The sequence below is a fragment of the Eriocheir sinensis genome, chromosome 22, assembly GCF_024679095.1.
Source record: "Eriocheir sinensis breed Jianghai 21 chromosome 22, ASM2467909v1, whole genome shotgun sequence".
NCBI classification, from domain to species: Eukaryota; Metazoa; Arthropoda; class Malacostraca; order Decapoda; family Varunidae; genus Eriocheir; species Eriocheir sinensis.
Genome location: NC_066530.1, coordinates 20,540,149 through 20,556,204, shown reverse-complemented (window position 1 = coordinate 20,556,204; position 16,056 = coordinate 20,540,149). Strand labels below are relative to the sequence as shown.

The following is a 16,056-nucleotide window of genomic DNA, read 5'->3' as shown; positions in this document are numbered from 1 at the left end:
AATTACTTAATATTACACTGTATCACACTGTAATGCTAAGAAAACATTCATAGCACCACAGTAAAGCAAAGACGCTAAACTGCTGAGGGTTGCCAAAATTTCTGTCAAAAAAATGGAAACTGCATAGAGCAAAGATACAGGAACACATAAGGCAGTAAAATTTTTTGTGAAGAAAAAACAAATAAAAATCGCACATGTCCCCAAAAGTGCTCGCGTACCACCTGGAAGATCCAACCTGTGGTATGCGGGAACCACTGGTTAGACCCATATCTTTTTCTTCATCTACATTTAACACCCCTGTTTTACCTCATGGGGTTGGAAGGTTAATGTTTTGGCCCATATCAGATTTTTATCCTCCCTTGATGCCCTTCCATGGATCTCGATACTACTACTACTAATAAGCTGGGTCATGATGTTCCCTAAGGTCACCCTGGGTTACAGATGTGTGTTGCGGGGCCATAGTCCTTGATGCACCTTTCTTGCACTCGTTCCCTTGCATGTAGCCTGGATGTATGTAGCTGGTGTTCCTGCCTTTGGTCTTGTTAGGTTAGGTTAAGAATGCTAGTTTTTTATTTTTTTAGTTTTTTTGCATCAGATTAACATACTTCCCAAAGAATTATCGCACCTGAAACACTGCATTTTGTCTCGGTCACTGTTTTATCTTTCTATTATCAGATTCACATGGTACTTTTTTTTCCCGCCTTCTTTTAGCATTAAATTAACATCCTACCCCAAAAATTCATCGCACTACCACAAGATTTTATTGCAGTTGCTGTTTTGTATCACCTTTTATTTTCTCTTCCTATTTTTCTTTATCAAATTAATAAACTCCCCTAAAACTAAAACTATGACAGGTCGGATCCTAGTAGTTTTGGGTCCATACAGAGTTCGGGATGAGTAACTCTGCATGGACCCGAAACTTCTTGGATTCAACTTGCAATATGGCCCCTTAACCGAACTTTGAAGGGACCCAGAACTTCTTGGGTTCAACTTGTAATGCGGCCCTGTAACTACTTCACTCAGAAAACTAAATATGGTCTCAATCGCTCTTTCTTTCTCTGGATTTTTTTTTTTTTTTTTTTTTTTTTATTCAAGTGAAGAAAATTCCCTAATATTACAGCACTTACTCACACTGCACAGTTTCCCTTTCAAACTTTTTGGGTTCGACTTGTAACACGGCCCTATAACTCCTGCACTCAGAACACTAAATACGGTCTCAATCGCTCTTTCTTTCTCTCTTTCTTTTTCCTTTAGTTTCAAAAGAAGAAAATTCCCTAACCTCACAGCACTAACTCACACTGCACAGTTTCCCTTTCAACTTACTAGTGTAAAAAAAAAAATTAGCATACTATAAGATACTAATCACATAAACTTGCTTACAATAGGCCTTCTAGTTGATGCTGTATAATAGTTTTTGCTACTTAAAACTATTGCCATTAGATCATAGTTTACTTAGTTATAATACAGTATACTAGATTTTGCTTGGATTTATCTCATAGCTTTTTCTGATCATACAATATAGTCAATAGATAGGTCATGTTAGCTTAGAATATGAACACTTTTTGGTAGTCATTTTTATATATCTCATTTTTATCAGTAAGTTTTCCTATTTAATTTCTCTTTCAAATCATTAGTTTTTACATAGAGTCCAATACAGTTTCTAAGGGTCATGTCAGCTTAGAATATTGATACTTTCATCCGATCGTTTTTATATATCTTTCATTTTCCAGTAAGTTTTCATATTTAATTTCCCTTTTAAATCATTAGTTTTTATATAGAGTACAATAAACCTATTGAGGTCCTTGTTGACATAGATTATAGATACTTTTGTACAGTCATTTCTACATTTATTTTGCTACTCCATCATTAGTTCTCTCATATAGTCCAATACATCTACTAAGGTTCACGTTAGCATAGAATATAGATACTTTCGGACAGTCATTTCTACCTCTCAGTTTTATCAGCGATTCAAGATTTCAATTCATCAATCTAGTAGCAAGTCATGGTTTTAATTTCCTCTACATTTCCATCAATAAGTCTCTGTTTTTTCCCTTCACTAGTAATGTAATGTTGAAATCAGTCAGTTAGTCAGTTATCCAGTCAGTCAGCCAGTCAGTCAGTCAGTTAACCAGCCAGCCAGTCAGTCATAGTGTTAGTAATATGCCAGGGTTATGAGGTAGCACTGAGGGATGTTAAGGCTGTAAGGCCCCTCTTCAGCCCCTCCCTTCCCCTCCCTACCCCTCCCTGAGACACACCTCTACCCCAGGCCGGCATCACGGACAAGGAGCTTCACCGCCAGGCGCGCACAATCCTCGTTGAGATGGGACAGTTCTTCCAGGTAAGGCCTAGTGTTGTTTGTTCTTACCTTTGTCATGTTTCTGGTGCCAGTGTCACACGGGGCAGGAATTTGTTCACACCTCTGGCAACTGTGATTTAACCACAAAGTTTCCAAACAGCTCCAAATTAGTTGCAAGAAATTTGCACAAAGTTTGAGTGGTTTGATAAGAATAAATGACAATTGTCACAATGGTAGTCAGTAAATAGTTGCACAACTTTTGTGCAAAGTTTGTGCCACAGTTGCAACTAAAATATGATTGTTAGAACTGTTGCATGAATATCATACACCTGTTTTGCAACTTTTGCAATTATGTATTTTGCAACGTTTGCAATTATGTGTTTTGCAACTATTTATTGAGTACTTTGTGGCAAAGTTGGTATGAACATCGTGCAACACCCTCCACACAGGTCCAAGACGACTTCCTGGACTGCTTCGGCGACTCGTCCATCACTGGCAAGATCGGGACAGACATCGGGAAGGGGAAGTGTACGTGGCTGTCAGTGGTGGCGCTGCAGCGGGCGTCCCCCTCCCAGCGCCTGGTCATGGAGGAGCACTACGGCCGCCCTGAGGAGGAGAGCATCAAGAAGGTCAAGGCGGTATATAAGGTGAGGGACAGATGGGAATTTTCTGCTGACGGTATATATATATATATATATATATATATATATATATATATATATATATATATATATATATATATATATATATATATATATATATATATATTATATATTATATATATATATATTTTTTTTTCTTCCTATTTTGGTATTTTCTTCCATTTGGTAATTTTAAAGTTTTTTTTCTTGTTTTTTTATGTTATCTTTATGTTGTGTGATGTTATGCTATGTTTTTGTAATGTTATGTTATGTTGTGTTGTGTTTATGTTATGGCAGTCAAATCTAGTTACCAGCTCTGTCTTTTTTTTTATTTTTTTTTTGTTATGTGATGTTATGTTATATTTTTGTAATGTTATGCTTGTTATGTTATGTTTATGTTATGTTATGGCAGTCAAATCTGGTTACCAGCTCCATCTTTTTTTTGTTATTTTTGTTTATGTGATGTTATGTTATGTTTTTGTTATGTTATGTTATGGCAGTCAAATCTAGTTACCAGCTCTGTCTTTTTTTTGTTATATGATATGTTTTGTTTTTGTAATGTTATGTTATGATATGTTATGTTATGTTATGGCAGTCAATTCTAGTTACCAATACCGTCTTTTTTTTCCCCCGCAGGAACTGAATCTTCCCGCCACTTACCGCGCCTACGAAAACTCCACCTCGTCCATGATCCGCATTCACATCCAGCAGATCTCCCGCGGCCTCAACCACAACGTCTTTTTCAACTTCCTCGACAAGATCCACAAGCGCTCGGGCTAGACGCTCTCCCTCCCTCACTAAGCCCATGACCCAGACCAAGATGATATTTTACGAGCCTGTGAATCATTGTGGGTTTCTCTTTCGCACACCACAACATCAGTCTAACCCAACGCAGGCTAGGCTAAGCTACGACTCGATTTCTGCCTCTCACGTTAGTCTTATACCTTTTTCGGAGGGTCGCCGCTGCACTAAATGGTGATTCATACGTCCGTTCTGCACAAAGGAATCAAAAGGTATGTGTTTTGTCTCCTTTCCCATCCTCGGTTCATTGCCTCCTATCCTGATGTCTCGTACGGCAGAGGAATCACGTCATGTATAGAGAGGACGTGAGTGTTTACAGTAGCTCATGTCATCACTTGTCTGTTCGGTCCCATACTTACGTTACGTCGAAGAATTCCCATGCTGTGCTCTCTGGTGTAGGGACGTTAGCTCAGCGCAGTGGTACGTGTTCTTAAATGTATCGCGCTCCCACTATGACTGTTTCCCGAGGCCACGGAGAAGATTAACTGGGTTTTCATGGGTTACTTTGGCTATTCATGATGCAGAAGTCATGTCAAACTGTCACTGTCCGAGAAGATTAACCGGGCTTTCATGAGTGACTTTTCCCCTTCAAGACACAGAAGAAGTGTCAAACTATCACTAGCATCACCAAACAGTCCATGAAAACCCCAGGAACTTCCACGAGAGGCTTTTCAAACAGGCAAACTGAGGTACCAATACGTTTAAGAATACTGACTGACGTCCGATAGGCTCAGACTGTGACCCTGGTGCTCCCTTGGCAGTCAGTATATACCGAGACACATGAGAGAACAGTCCCATAGAGGTAGCAAAGGTAGGCAACACTCTGTACATACAGTTAGAGACATACCAAGACCCACCAACCAGTCTTATGCATAGTGAGAGATTTATACTGTCTATATTATTGGCAGTGCCCGAGACGCATGAGAGTACAGTCCCATAGAGGTAGCAAAGACAGGCAGTGATCTGTACATACACTTAGGGACATACCAAGACCCACTTACCAGTCTTATACACATAGAGAGACTTAAACTATCTCTATTATTGGCAGTCAGTATATACCGAGACGCATGAGAGTACAGCCCCATAGAAGTAGCAAAGACAGGCAGTGATTTGTACATACACTTAGGGACATACCAAGACCCACCTACCAGTCATATACACATAGAGAGACTTAAACTGTCTATATTATTTGCAGTGTCCAAGATGCATGAGAGTACAGCCGCATAGAGGTAGCAAAGACAGGCAACACTCTGTACATACACTTAGGGACATAACGACCCACCAACCAGTCTTATACATAGTCTGGATCTGGATCTGGATCTATAATGCGCAGGGCACCCATACAGGTGCATAACACGCATGTGTGTGTGTGTGTGTGTGTGTGTGCGTCATAGGGTTACCGACGACCTCTCTAAGTCAGTGATAGGTGTAACCCTTGTCGCAATGCTCCTCATGAAATTACTCTTGTCATTTTGTCCATTTAGAAGAGAGAGAAAGAGGCAGAGAGAGTAGAAAGAGGTAGATTGTTATGTGGTGCTAGAGAGATGTAGAGAAGGAAGAGGAGGAGAGATAAAGGGAAGGGTGTGTGGCGGTAATGGGAAGTGAAGGGAAGGGAAGGGAAAGAGAGTAAGGGAGGAGTGTGTGTACATGATAATGGGAGGGCTGGGAAAGGGACAGAATGGAAGAGGAAGAGGAAGGGAGAGAGAGAGAGAGGGACTGAAGTGTATATGAAAATGATAGGAAGGGATGAGGAAGGGAAGGGTATAGATTCTTCCTCCCTTTCCCAGTATAGAAGATGGAGAGAAAGAAGAGAGGGAGAGAGAGAATATTGTGTGAGGAAAGAGAGGAAGAGAAAGACATTGGAGGGAAAAGAGAAGGAGAGAAGGGAGGTATGGAGGAAAAGGGGTGGAGATAGGGCATTCTTCCTCCTCCTCCTCCTCCTCCTCTTCCTCCTCTTCCTCTCCAGCCTAGCAATAAGGAAACTAAGAGGAGGGAGGAGGAGAGGGAAGGACTGGAGGTTAGGGTCTCTTCCTCCTCCTCCTCCTCCTCTTCCTCTTCCTCTCTCAGCCTGGCAGCTCGCAATAACACGTTTCAAGCATGTTAAGAATATATATTAAAGTGTCTCGCTGTGGGCCTTGACTATTATTATTATTATTATTATTATTATTATTATTATTATTATTATTATTATTATTATTAAGCTGTAAAGTATATGAGTAAGTAAACTTCATGTTGTTGATGGCTTCCTTTTTTCTTATCCAGTGTTGAGGGTGACTTTGTGTGTGTGTGTGTGTGATTTTAAGGTAATTTTTTCTTCTTTTCTAATGGGGATTTTCTAATTTTGGGACATTTTTCCTTTTTTTCTAATGGGTGTTTTCTTTCTAATTTTGGGGCATTTTTTTCTTTTTCTCTAATGTTTTTTTTTTCTAATGGGCATTTTCTCTAATTTAAGGGCATTTTTCCTTTTTCTCTAATGTTTTTTTTTAATGGGGATTTTTTCTAATCTTGGGGCATTTTTCCTTTTTTTTTAGGTTGATGTTTTTTTTCCTTTCCTTCTGATGTTATTTCTTTCCTTATCTGATGTTTTTTTTTTCTCCTTTTCTTTTTAATCTGATGTTCGTTTTTTCCTAAATTTTTTTCCTTTTTCTTATTGATCCAATTTTATTTATTTTTTATTTTTTTGGTACAAGGATAAGAGGAAACAAACATAACAGAGAATACATTTAATAATAATCTGATTTTTTTTTTCTCTCCATCTCTCCATTTCCAAAGTCAATTCTCTCTCCATCTCTCCATCAGTGAGCAAAGTTAATTTTCTCTCTCTCTCTCTCTCTCTCTCTCTCTCTCTCTCTCTCTCTCTCTCTCTCTCTCTCTCTCTCTCTCTCTCTCTCTCTCTCTCTCTCTCTCTCTCTCTCTCTCTCTCTCTCTCTCTCTCTCTCTCTCTCTCTCTCTCATCATCATCATCAGTAAACCTCTAACATAATACTCACATAATACTCTTCCTTAACTAACTATCTAACTACATATACATTCACTATACACACACATACATATATTGTCTTACAGGTACAAATCCTATTCTTCAAACTACTATATATATACATACATTTACAGCTGGTACATGGAAGCCCTTGGTGATATGATGGAATTAATACTATATAATACATTTGTAGCACATTGGAGGTATACATAATACTATACATTGATATCATATAGGTAGGGATATTTATACATGCATTAGAATATACATACATAGTGGCTGTTTCTTTCTCTCGGTTTTGTTATGATGGAGATTATTAAGGTGAAGAAAGATTTAGGAATGTAACCAGAATTGACCAACTTGGAACCACATGTTGAGGTCATTCATATATTTCCCTTTAGGTCTCATCGTCATCATCATTTCGTTTAATGTCCATTTTCACTCTTTCTGAGCGGTTGGACGCTTTATGGCTCTCCTCCATTCTGCTCTGTCCTCTGCCCAATGTTCATCCAATCCCATCAATGCAAAGTCTTCCCGTATGCACCTTCTCCACGTTTTCCTAGGTCTACCAACTGGTCTCCTTCCTTCTGCCTCTAATCTCTCCAAAACTCCCAGCACTGTATCCTCCCCTGCTCTATTTACATGTCCAAACCATCGGAGTCTTTCCCTTCTGAGCACTGTTTCCAGGTCCTCTACTCCACATCTGTTAGCTGCACTGGACACCTTGTCTAGCCACCTGATCCCCGCCATATACCTCAGCATCCTGCGATCACTTGCTCTCAATACCTCCCTCAATTTTCTAGTTAGCACCCATGTTTCTGCTCCATACAACATCACTGATCTAATCCACGCTTGGTACACCCCTGCTCTGCTCTTTAGAGGGATGCTGAATATGCTATATTTAAAGATTTTCTTATCAACAGAACGAGGAAAGAAAGTAAGGAAACGGAAAGAAACTGCAGCAGGAATTAAAGATATTAGAACCACCATATAATAAGACACAGGATAGTTCATAATCCCTATATAGATATGGATTACTTAGGCATTGTAATGAAGGGCAGTGAAGGAATTATGCATCTCTGAACCTCATTAGTTAAAGAATATGTGGAATCCAAGCCTTTATATATGGATTCAAAGGGCTTAAGAGTCTTGGAACCCATTAGGAGGCTGCAGATCAGATGCCAGAGCTTGTACATCATTGGTATTCGATTCCCTACTCTTCTCTTCATCCTTCATCCTCCTCTCCTCCTTCCTCTTCCTCTTCTCCCTTCTCCTCATCCTCCCCCCATATTTTTCCTTATAGCAATTATATTTATGTTGTTTTAAGCACTGTAATTAAAGATACTGGAGAGTTATGCATCTCTGAATCTCATTAGTTAAAGAAAATGTGGAATCCAAGCCTTTATATATGGATTCAAAGGGCTTAAAAGTCTTGGAACCCATTAGGAGGCTGCAGATCAGATGCCAGAGCTTGTACATCATTGGTATTCGATTCCCTACTCTTCTCTTCATCCTTCATCCTCCTCTCCTTCCGCTCTCTCCTCTCCTTCTCCTTCCTCTCCCTCTTCTCCCTTCTCCTTCTCTCCTCACTGTCTGTCATTTCCTCGTTCGCTTCCTCGGAGTTCGACACGAGATTCAGTTCCTGGTTATAGTGTTCCGACGCTCTCTCGTTCCGTCTCTTCTGTTTTTCCGCTCTCTCCGGCTTCCTGTGGGCGCTGTCGAGGGTTTCGGATTCTGCTACGCCCTGTGATTTGTCCCTCTTCCTCATGTGTTCGTCCCTCTCTCTCTCGGCATTGAATACCTCTTGTTTTTGTTTGGTGTCAGAAGCTCCTGTGTCAATCGTGGGTGATTTTCCGCTCTTCCTCTCGCTCTTCTCCTCTCTACGACTCCTCTCTTTGGTCGTCTTCTCCGGCGAGTCGTCTCTCTGTCTGTCTCTGTGTTCCTTGTGACTCCTTGCGATCACCTCTAGGGACTCATCTCTCGGTCTCTCTCTACGACTCCTACTCTCACTCCGCTGTCTCTCTCTATCATCTCTGTGTCTCTTGTGTCTCTTCTCTGGTGACACGCTTCTGTATCTCTCGCTGTCTCTGTCTCTCTCCTTCTTATGGCGATTCTCCGTTGACTCGCTTCTCCGCCTCTCTCTGTCTCTCTGTCTCTTCTCTGGCGACGCACTCCTGTCTCGCTCTCTTTCTCTCTCTTTCGTGTGAGATATCTCAGTTGATTCGCTTCTGTGTCTCTCTCTCTGTCTCTTCTCTACCACTGGGGATGTTTCTCTCTCCCTCTCTCTTTCTCTATCTCGTTTTTCCTTCCTGCTTTTCTTCTCTCCAGTGACGTGTTCTTCCTCCGGTGATTTTTCTCTCCGTTTCTCCTTCCTCTCTTTCTCTTCTCTCTTACTCCTCTCGCTAACTTCCTCCGGTGATTTTTCTCTCCGTTTCTCCCTCCTCTCCTTCTCCTCCTTCCTACTCCTTTCGCTTACTTCATTGGGGGACTTTTCTCTCCTTCTCTCCCTTCTTTCCTTCTCCTCCTTCTTCCCTTCACTTAGATTATCAATTCCCGTTTTCTCTTTCTCTGTCTTTCTTTTTTCCTCTTCCTTGTAATTCTTGTTTGGTTCCTCTGTTCCTCTTTTATTCCTCTCCTTCTGGTCTGTTTGGTTATCCGATGTTTGTGATTTCTCTCTCTGTTTGTCTCTTCCTCTCTTCTCCTTTTCTTCCTCTCTTTCGTTCACGTTTCTGGTGTTTCTTGTGTTTTCTTTTTCTGCTTCTTCTTTCTCTTCCTTCTGTTTCTTATTCTCATTCCTCTTTTTCTTCCCTTCCTCTTCCTCCTCCTTTTGGTTCTTAAATTCGGGGTGTTTGTGAATGACGGCAATGTTGCTTTCTTCATTTTCTTCCTTCTTTTCCTTCTTTTCGTTCTTCTCTGTGGCTTTAAGGACTATGGCAATGTCTCCTTTCTCCTTCTTTTCCTTAATTTCCTCCCCGTAACTTTTCCTCTCTGCGTCCATCTTCGGCTTTTCACTCCTCTCCTCTTCCTCCTTTTCCATCATCTTCCTCTCGCTCGAAACCAACTCTCCTCCTCCTCCTCCTTCTCTTCCCTGCTTCTCGCTCTTCTCTGTCCCCATCTTCTTCTGCCTCTCCTCAGTTGTCACCTTCTCCTTCTCCTCTTCCTTCTTCACAGACTCATCCTTACTAACAGAACCTTTCACGGAAGTCTCGGTCGATTTAGAACCTTCCGTATTTTTGACCTTCGGAAGTGGTGCTTTGGGCTTGCTTTCCGACCCTCTCCTGCTTCGTAAGATCTCCACGTACGTCTGTTTTCCCTTTCGCTCAGTGTCTACGATTGGCAAAGCTTCTACGCTGCCTTGCTTACCCTTCTTTTGCGGTCCGACATCTCCCTGTATCAGTGAATCTACGTGTGTGTACTTAACCTTCCCTAAGCTACTGGAGTCCCCATTTGCTAACCTGCCTTTCCTGTCAGTGTCTCCAATTGGTAAGGCTTCTACGCTACCCTGTTTTCCCTTCCTCTGTGTCCCTGCATCTCCCTGTATCAGTGAATCTACATGTGTGTGTTTAACCTTTCCCAAGCTACTGGAGTCCCCATTTGCTAGCCCATCCAACCTCCCTTTCCTATCACCAGGGTATCGTTCCTGCATCTCCCTCTCTAACATTTCCTTCTCATGGCCTGGGTCTGGTGGGGGCATGGGAATGGTCTCCGTGGGGCTGCAGCGACCGCCACTTGAGGTAGAGGCCGTGGCGCTGTCCCTGGTCTCGCTCTGAAGGGTTGAGAGCGGTCTGCAGGAGGTCTGGTCGATGGCGTGTGAGAGGTACCGGTTGACACGTTCTTGGTAGTCCATGGAGTGGTGTGTTGGGTGGTCAGTGAGGCTGTTTGGTAGCCATGAGGGAACCAGACCAGCTTCCAGGCTCTTGTTTCCTAGCATCTCGGGGTGAGTCTGTGAAGGGAGGGAGTTGATGAATCTAAGGAAGGAAGGAAGGGGTAGGTTGAAGGGAGGGAAGAAAGGGGATGGATGAAGGGAAGGAAAGAAGGAATGGAGGGAGTTGAGGAAGGGAAGGAAGGAACGAAGGAACGAAGGAAAGAAAGAAGGAAGGAAGGAAGGAAGGGGTGGGTTGAAGGGAAGAAAGAAAGAGGTTGGATGAAGGGAAGAAAGGAAGGAAGGGAAGGAGTTGAGGAAGGGAAGGAAGGAACGAAGGAAAGGAAAGAAGGAAGAGATAGAGAGATGGATGTAGATACTAGATAGAAAGAAGATGTAAATGAATATAGATAGATAGATAGATGTAGAAACACACACACAAACACAAACACGAGATAAGAGAAGAAGAAAGGAAGAAAGGAAAAAGGAGAGAAAGGACAAGAACAAAAAGAAGAGGAGAAGGGGGAAGAAGAAGGAAGAGAAGAAGACCCCACCCACCCACCCACACACAACCCAAACCCAAAACCAACCTGCAACAACTGATACAAGGCCGCAAGAGGAACCTGCTGACCAGACCTCGGCGGTAGGGGCGTCACACTGCTGTCAACACCCTCCGCATCTCTCTTGTTCGAGGCGACGCTGAACTCTGGGCTCTGGACGCCGCGCCAGCTCACCCTCGAAGACCAGAGCGAGAGGAGGAGTTCGAGGAAGAAGCCCACAAGGAGATTAGCGCTGATGCTGAGTGTGAGTTGATGCTCCTTGTTGAGATCGTAGGGCTGGAACCTTTTGGAGGGGATTGGAAGGGAAGGAAGGAAGGAGGGAGAAGAGGTGGAGGGAAGGAGGGTAGATAAGAGGGAGGAAAGGAGAGGAAGAGGAGGATAAGGAAGAAAGGAAAGGAAGGGCAGATGAGGAGAAGGAAGAGAGGAGGAGAAATAAGGAGAAAGGAAGAGAGAAGAAAAGAGGAAAAGGTTAAGTTGATAAAGAGGGAGGAAAGAAAGAAAAGAGGAGGGAGGTAAGGAGAGGTAGAGTAGGGAAGGGAGAGAAGAGGAGGGAGGAAAGGGAGAAGAGATTAGAAGCTGCCATATTACTGCTCTATCTATCTATCTATCTATCTATCTCAGTCTCTCCCTCCTTTCCTCCCTTCCCAATCCCTAACTCACCACGTGTTCTCGTCCATCTCCTCCAAAAGCGCCTGGAAGTGCTTGTGCCTGTTAACAATCGCGTATATGCTCAGCACCACCGCCAGCACGCTCAGCACCACGCACACCACGGACGTCACCAGGAACGCCTTGATGCTGAAGTTCTTGTACCAGAAGCAATGCGCCACGAGACCCGAGAACCCGCAGAGAAGGGCCGCGAGTCCTGTCCACACCCCTGCTCCCGCCCAGCATGTCTCCGGCTCCACCCAAGTGCCTGCAAGAATAGAGGAGTTTGGGGTTAAAAGTTGAGGGCGGTTTGGTTTTCTTTGATGCTGTCAACTTTCGTGTTAACTATTTCCAAAGACCAATAAAGGAGGTAAATCAAGGCCTTGGGTAAATCGGGTTCTAATGAGTGTTTCCTTAGGTTCGTGGTACAGAAGGAGGGTCAAACTACCACCAGGGTCATGAAACTACCCCTGGAAATGCCCACAACTCTTACGAAAGCCTTGTCTCTCATCAACTATTTCCAAAGACCAAAAAAGGGAATAATCGGGTTCTCATGAGTATTTCCTTAGGTTCATGGTACAGAAGAAGGGTCAGACTACCACCAGGGTCATCAAACTACCCCTGAAAATGCCCCAAAATGCCCAAAACCCCTACGAAAGAAGATTAACCGTGTTCTAGTGAGTTTTCTTCTTTTTAGGTTCACGGTACAGAAGAAGGGTCAAACTACCACCAGGGTCTTAAAACTACCCCTGGAAATGACCCCCACAGCTCCCATGAAAGCCTTTGATAAGAAGAAATGCAAGACGTATAATAAAACTAAGACATAATTAAAAGAAAACACTAATATTGACACACACACACACACAAACACGCATTGAGCTCTTGACACCTGCTTCATTCATTCACTTGGTGTTTCGAAACTTTCAGAGAGAGAGAGGGAGAGAGAGGGAGGCTGAGTAACACGAGTCTTATTGAAAGCGGTGCACGTGATGATTCTCTCTCTCTCTCTCTCTCTCTCTCTCTCTCCGGTCAGCAGCTTAAGTAAATTCGGATTTATTAAGGTTAGTAAAGTGTGTGTGTGTGTGTGTGTGTGTTCCTATTACGTGTTAACACCATCACCACCACCACCATCATCATCTCTCTCTCTCTCTCTCTCTCTCTCTCTCTCTCTCTCTCTCTCTCTCTCTCTCTCTCTCTCTCTCCTTATATATACTTTCTCTAATGGTTTTAACGAGTGAACTAGCTCTTTATTTTCACTTATTTTTCCTCTCTCTCTTGCGAAGGAAGTTACAAGTCAATCAGTACAGCCTCCCATTGTGTAGAGAGAGAGAGAGAGAGAGAGAGAGAGAGAGAGAGAGAGAGAGAGAGAGAGAGAGAGAGAGAGAGAGAGTGGATATTGTTATTATTATTGTTATCCCTGTTGTTAACTGACTGACTGACTGTGATGATGAACCGTGAAGAGACAGACAGTACCCACAATTCCCTTCCCTTCCCTTCCTTCCCTTCCCTTCCATCTCTTTCTTTCCTTTCCTTTCCTTTCCCTCCTCTTCCCTTTCCTTCCCTTCATTCTCTTTCCTTCCCATCCTTCTCCTCCCTTCACATCCTTCTATTCTAATCCCTTCCCTTCCTTCCCTTTCTTCCCTTCCCTTTCATTCCCTCCTCTTCCTCCTCTTTAAATTCGTTTCGCATTTACTTCCATTCCCTCCTTGCAATCACTATCCCCCCCCCCCCCTCCCACACACACACACACACACACACACAGACTCACCCAAGACTCCCAGCATGAACAGAACAGCCCCGAGGAAGAGGTGGGCCGCCCCAAGCCCTCTCACAAGCGTGGCCGAATACTTGACTTCAGAGGGCAGGACGGGAAGGTCGGCTGGGTCGGGCGAGGCTGGGGGCAGGGCAAGGGGTGGGTGCTTGGCCCCTCCCGCCCCGCTAGACACCTGAATCACGAAGACCTGGTTGTGTTGCATCCTGGACAGACCTGTGGATGGGAGGATGAGGTTAGGTGAGGGCAATAACATAAGAACAGAAGGATAGTAAGATAAGGGGAACATACAACATAACAAAAGAACATAGGAGAACATAGGGAGTCTGCAAGAGGTCGGAAGGCTTGCGTAGGGCATTAAAGAGCACAAGGATTGTACGATAAGGGGAACATTATACATAACAAAAGAACATAGGAGAGCATAGGGAGTCTGCAAGAGGTCGGAAGGCTTACATAGGGCATTAAAGAACATAAGAACGATAAAAGAACATAGAAAGGACAAAGAACATAAAAAATAGGATAGAATAACCAGAGAGAGAGAGAGAGAGAGAGAGAGATGAGGGATGCGCTATTACTGGAAACGGAGAGGGAGAGAAGTAGGAAGGGAGGGAGGGAAGAAATTAGGAGGCAATGGAGGGGAGAGAGGGAGGGACTGCTAGGTGTGTGTTTGTGTGTGTGTGAGAGAGAGAGAGAGAGAGAGAGAGAGAGAGAGAGAGAGAGAGAGAGAGAGAGAGAGGAAAAGGCCATGGACAAGCGGAATACCTCTCTCTCTCTCTCTCTCTCTCTCTCTCTCTCTTTCGAAACAGGAAAATAATGATAATTAATGCATTCTTGTGTGTGTGTGTGTATATGTGTGTGTGTGTGTGTGTGTGTGTGTGTACATAATTTTTTTTTATATAATCTATGAACTTTTTTTTCATCTTTCCATAAATAAAATAACAAGATCAGATTACGAAAGAAACTAAGAAAGGAGAGAAGTAAAATCTAGGTGTAAGAAGTCCTATATGTATTAGTATTAGGCGTATAATCACTGGTATAAGTAATGTAGTATTTGTATTAGTATTAGTATAGGACGTATATGTATGATAAGTATAAGTATTTGTATAAGACGTATCAGTTTTTCTTTTATCCCCGCCTTTTCTTTCTTTTTCTTTTCTTTCTTTCATCTGTCTCTTTCATTTCAATCTCGCGTCCCTGTTCACTTACTTTCATTCTCTCTCTCTCTCTCTCTCTCTCTCTCTCTCTCTCTCTCTCTCTCTCTCTCTCTCTCTCTCTCTCTCTCTCTCTCTTTTTCATTCAATTTCCGCGTCCTTCTTCATCTCCTTTCTTTCTTTCTTTCTTTTTCACTCTCGCGTCCCTGTTCACTTACTTTCATCCTCTCTTGCTTTCTTTCTTTTCATTTAATTTCCGCGTCCCTCATCATCTCCTTCTTTCTCTCCTTTCTTTTTCATCTCATTTCCACGTCCATACTTTCATTCCTTCATATTATTCTTTATCATCAGTACCAGCATCATCGTTATTGTAATCCGGGAGCTCTGAGATGAATATTAAACGACAACCTAGTTAACATACATATAAATATTGGATGACACCATAGTTAGCATACAAACATCATGCACTTCCCCTGAGTTATGTTAATGATCGTGTTGCCTCACATGCTTTGCCTTCACAATAACGACAAAACAGAACACGATATTGATGACAATCGCTTAACTTCCAGACGGTGTGTATTTGTCCGTCATGCGGCAATTTAGCACGGCCACTCAGCACCGCCGGCCGCAAGAATCTCACCACAATCACCAGATACAACCGAGACTAAATGAGGTAATTCTTTGCACGTTTCTCAGCGGCGCACCACAAGGTTACTCTCTACCGCCTCTCCTGTCTCTCTCTTGGTCACTGTTTAATGTGTGCTTCTGTACGCGTCGCTTGGGTGCTATAGTGAAGACTGGCGTTAGATCGTAAAGACTTCACCTAAACAAGACTCTGAGATGATTCTTTGCACGTATCTCAGCGGCGCACCATAAGGTTTCTCTCTATACTGCTTCTCTCGCCTCCCGTCGACGCTGATCACTTCTTAATGTATGCTTATATTCGCGTCTCTTGGGTGCTATGATGAACACTGGCGTTAGATCGTAAAGACTTCACCTAAACAAGACTCTGAGATGATTTTTTGCACATATCTCAGCGGCGCACCACAAGGTTACTCTCTAAACCGCCTCTCTCGCCTCCCGTTGACGCTGATCACTACTTAATGTGTTCGCGTCTCTTGGGTGCTATAGTGAAGACTGGCGTTAGATCGTAAAGACTTCACCCACACAAGACTCTGAGATGATTCTTTGCACATATCTCAGCGGCGCACCACAAGGTTACTCTCTATCACCTATCTCGCCTGCCGTTGACGCTGATCCCTGCTTAATGTGCGCTTATATTCGCGTCTCTTGAGTGCTATGGTGAACACTGGCGTTAGATCGTAAAGACTTCACCTAAACAAGACTCT

At 43.0% G+C, this 16,056-nt stretch overlaps 2 protein-coding genes across 5 annotated transcripts in view; one reads left to right on the top strand and one right to left on the bottom strand.

The window, feature by feature from the left end:
• Window positions 1-5,977, top strand: part of LOC127002260 (farnesyl pyrophosphate synthase-like) — a 22,953-nt gene extending 16,976 nt beyond the window's left edge. Inside the window, 3 exon segments of the mRNA XM_050868072.1 lie at window positions 2,267-2,338; window positions 2,746-2,943; window positions 3,574-5,977. Coding sequence (XP_050724029.1) covers window positions 2,267-2,338; window positions 2,746-2,943; window positions 3,574-3,717 — 414 coding nt within the window. The 3' untranslated portion in view covers window positions 3,718-5,977.
• A 471-nt stretch (window positions 5,978-6,448) lies between these two features.
• LOC127002258 (trichohyalin-like) overlaps window positions 6,449-16,056 on the bottom strand; it is a 30,161-nt gene continuing 20,553 nt past the window's right edge. For all 4 annotated transcript variants that reach the window (XM_050868070.1, XM_050868069.1, XM_050868071.1 and 1 more), the window contains 4 exons: window positions 13,554-13,772; window positions 11,801-12,053; window positions 11,171-11,423; window positions 6,449-10,661 (listed from right to left, as the gene is read on the bottom strand). In XM_050868070.1, the coding sequence (XP_050724027.1) occupies window positions 8,142-10,661; window positions 11,171-11,423; window positions 11,801-12,053; window positions 13,554-13,761 (3,234 nt within the window). In that variant the 5' untranslated portion in view covers window positions 13,762-13,772 and the 3' untranslated portion in view covers window positions 6,449-8,141. The remainder of the gene's footprint in view (window positions 10,662-11,170; window positions 11,424-11,800; window positions 12,054-13,553; window positions 13,773-16,056) is intronic.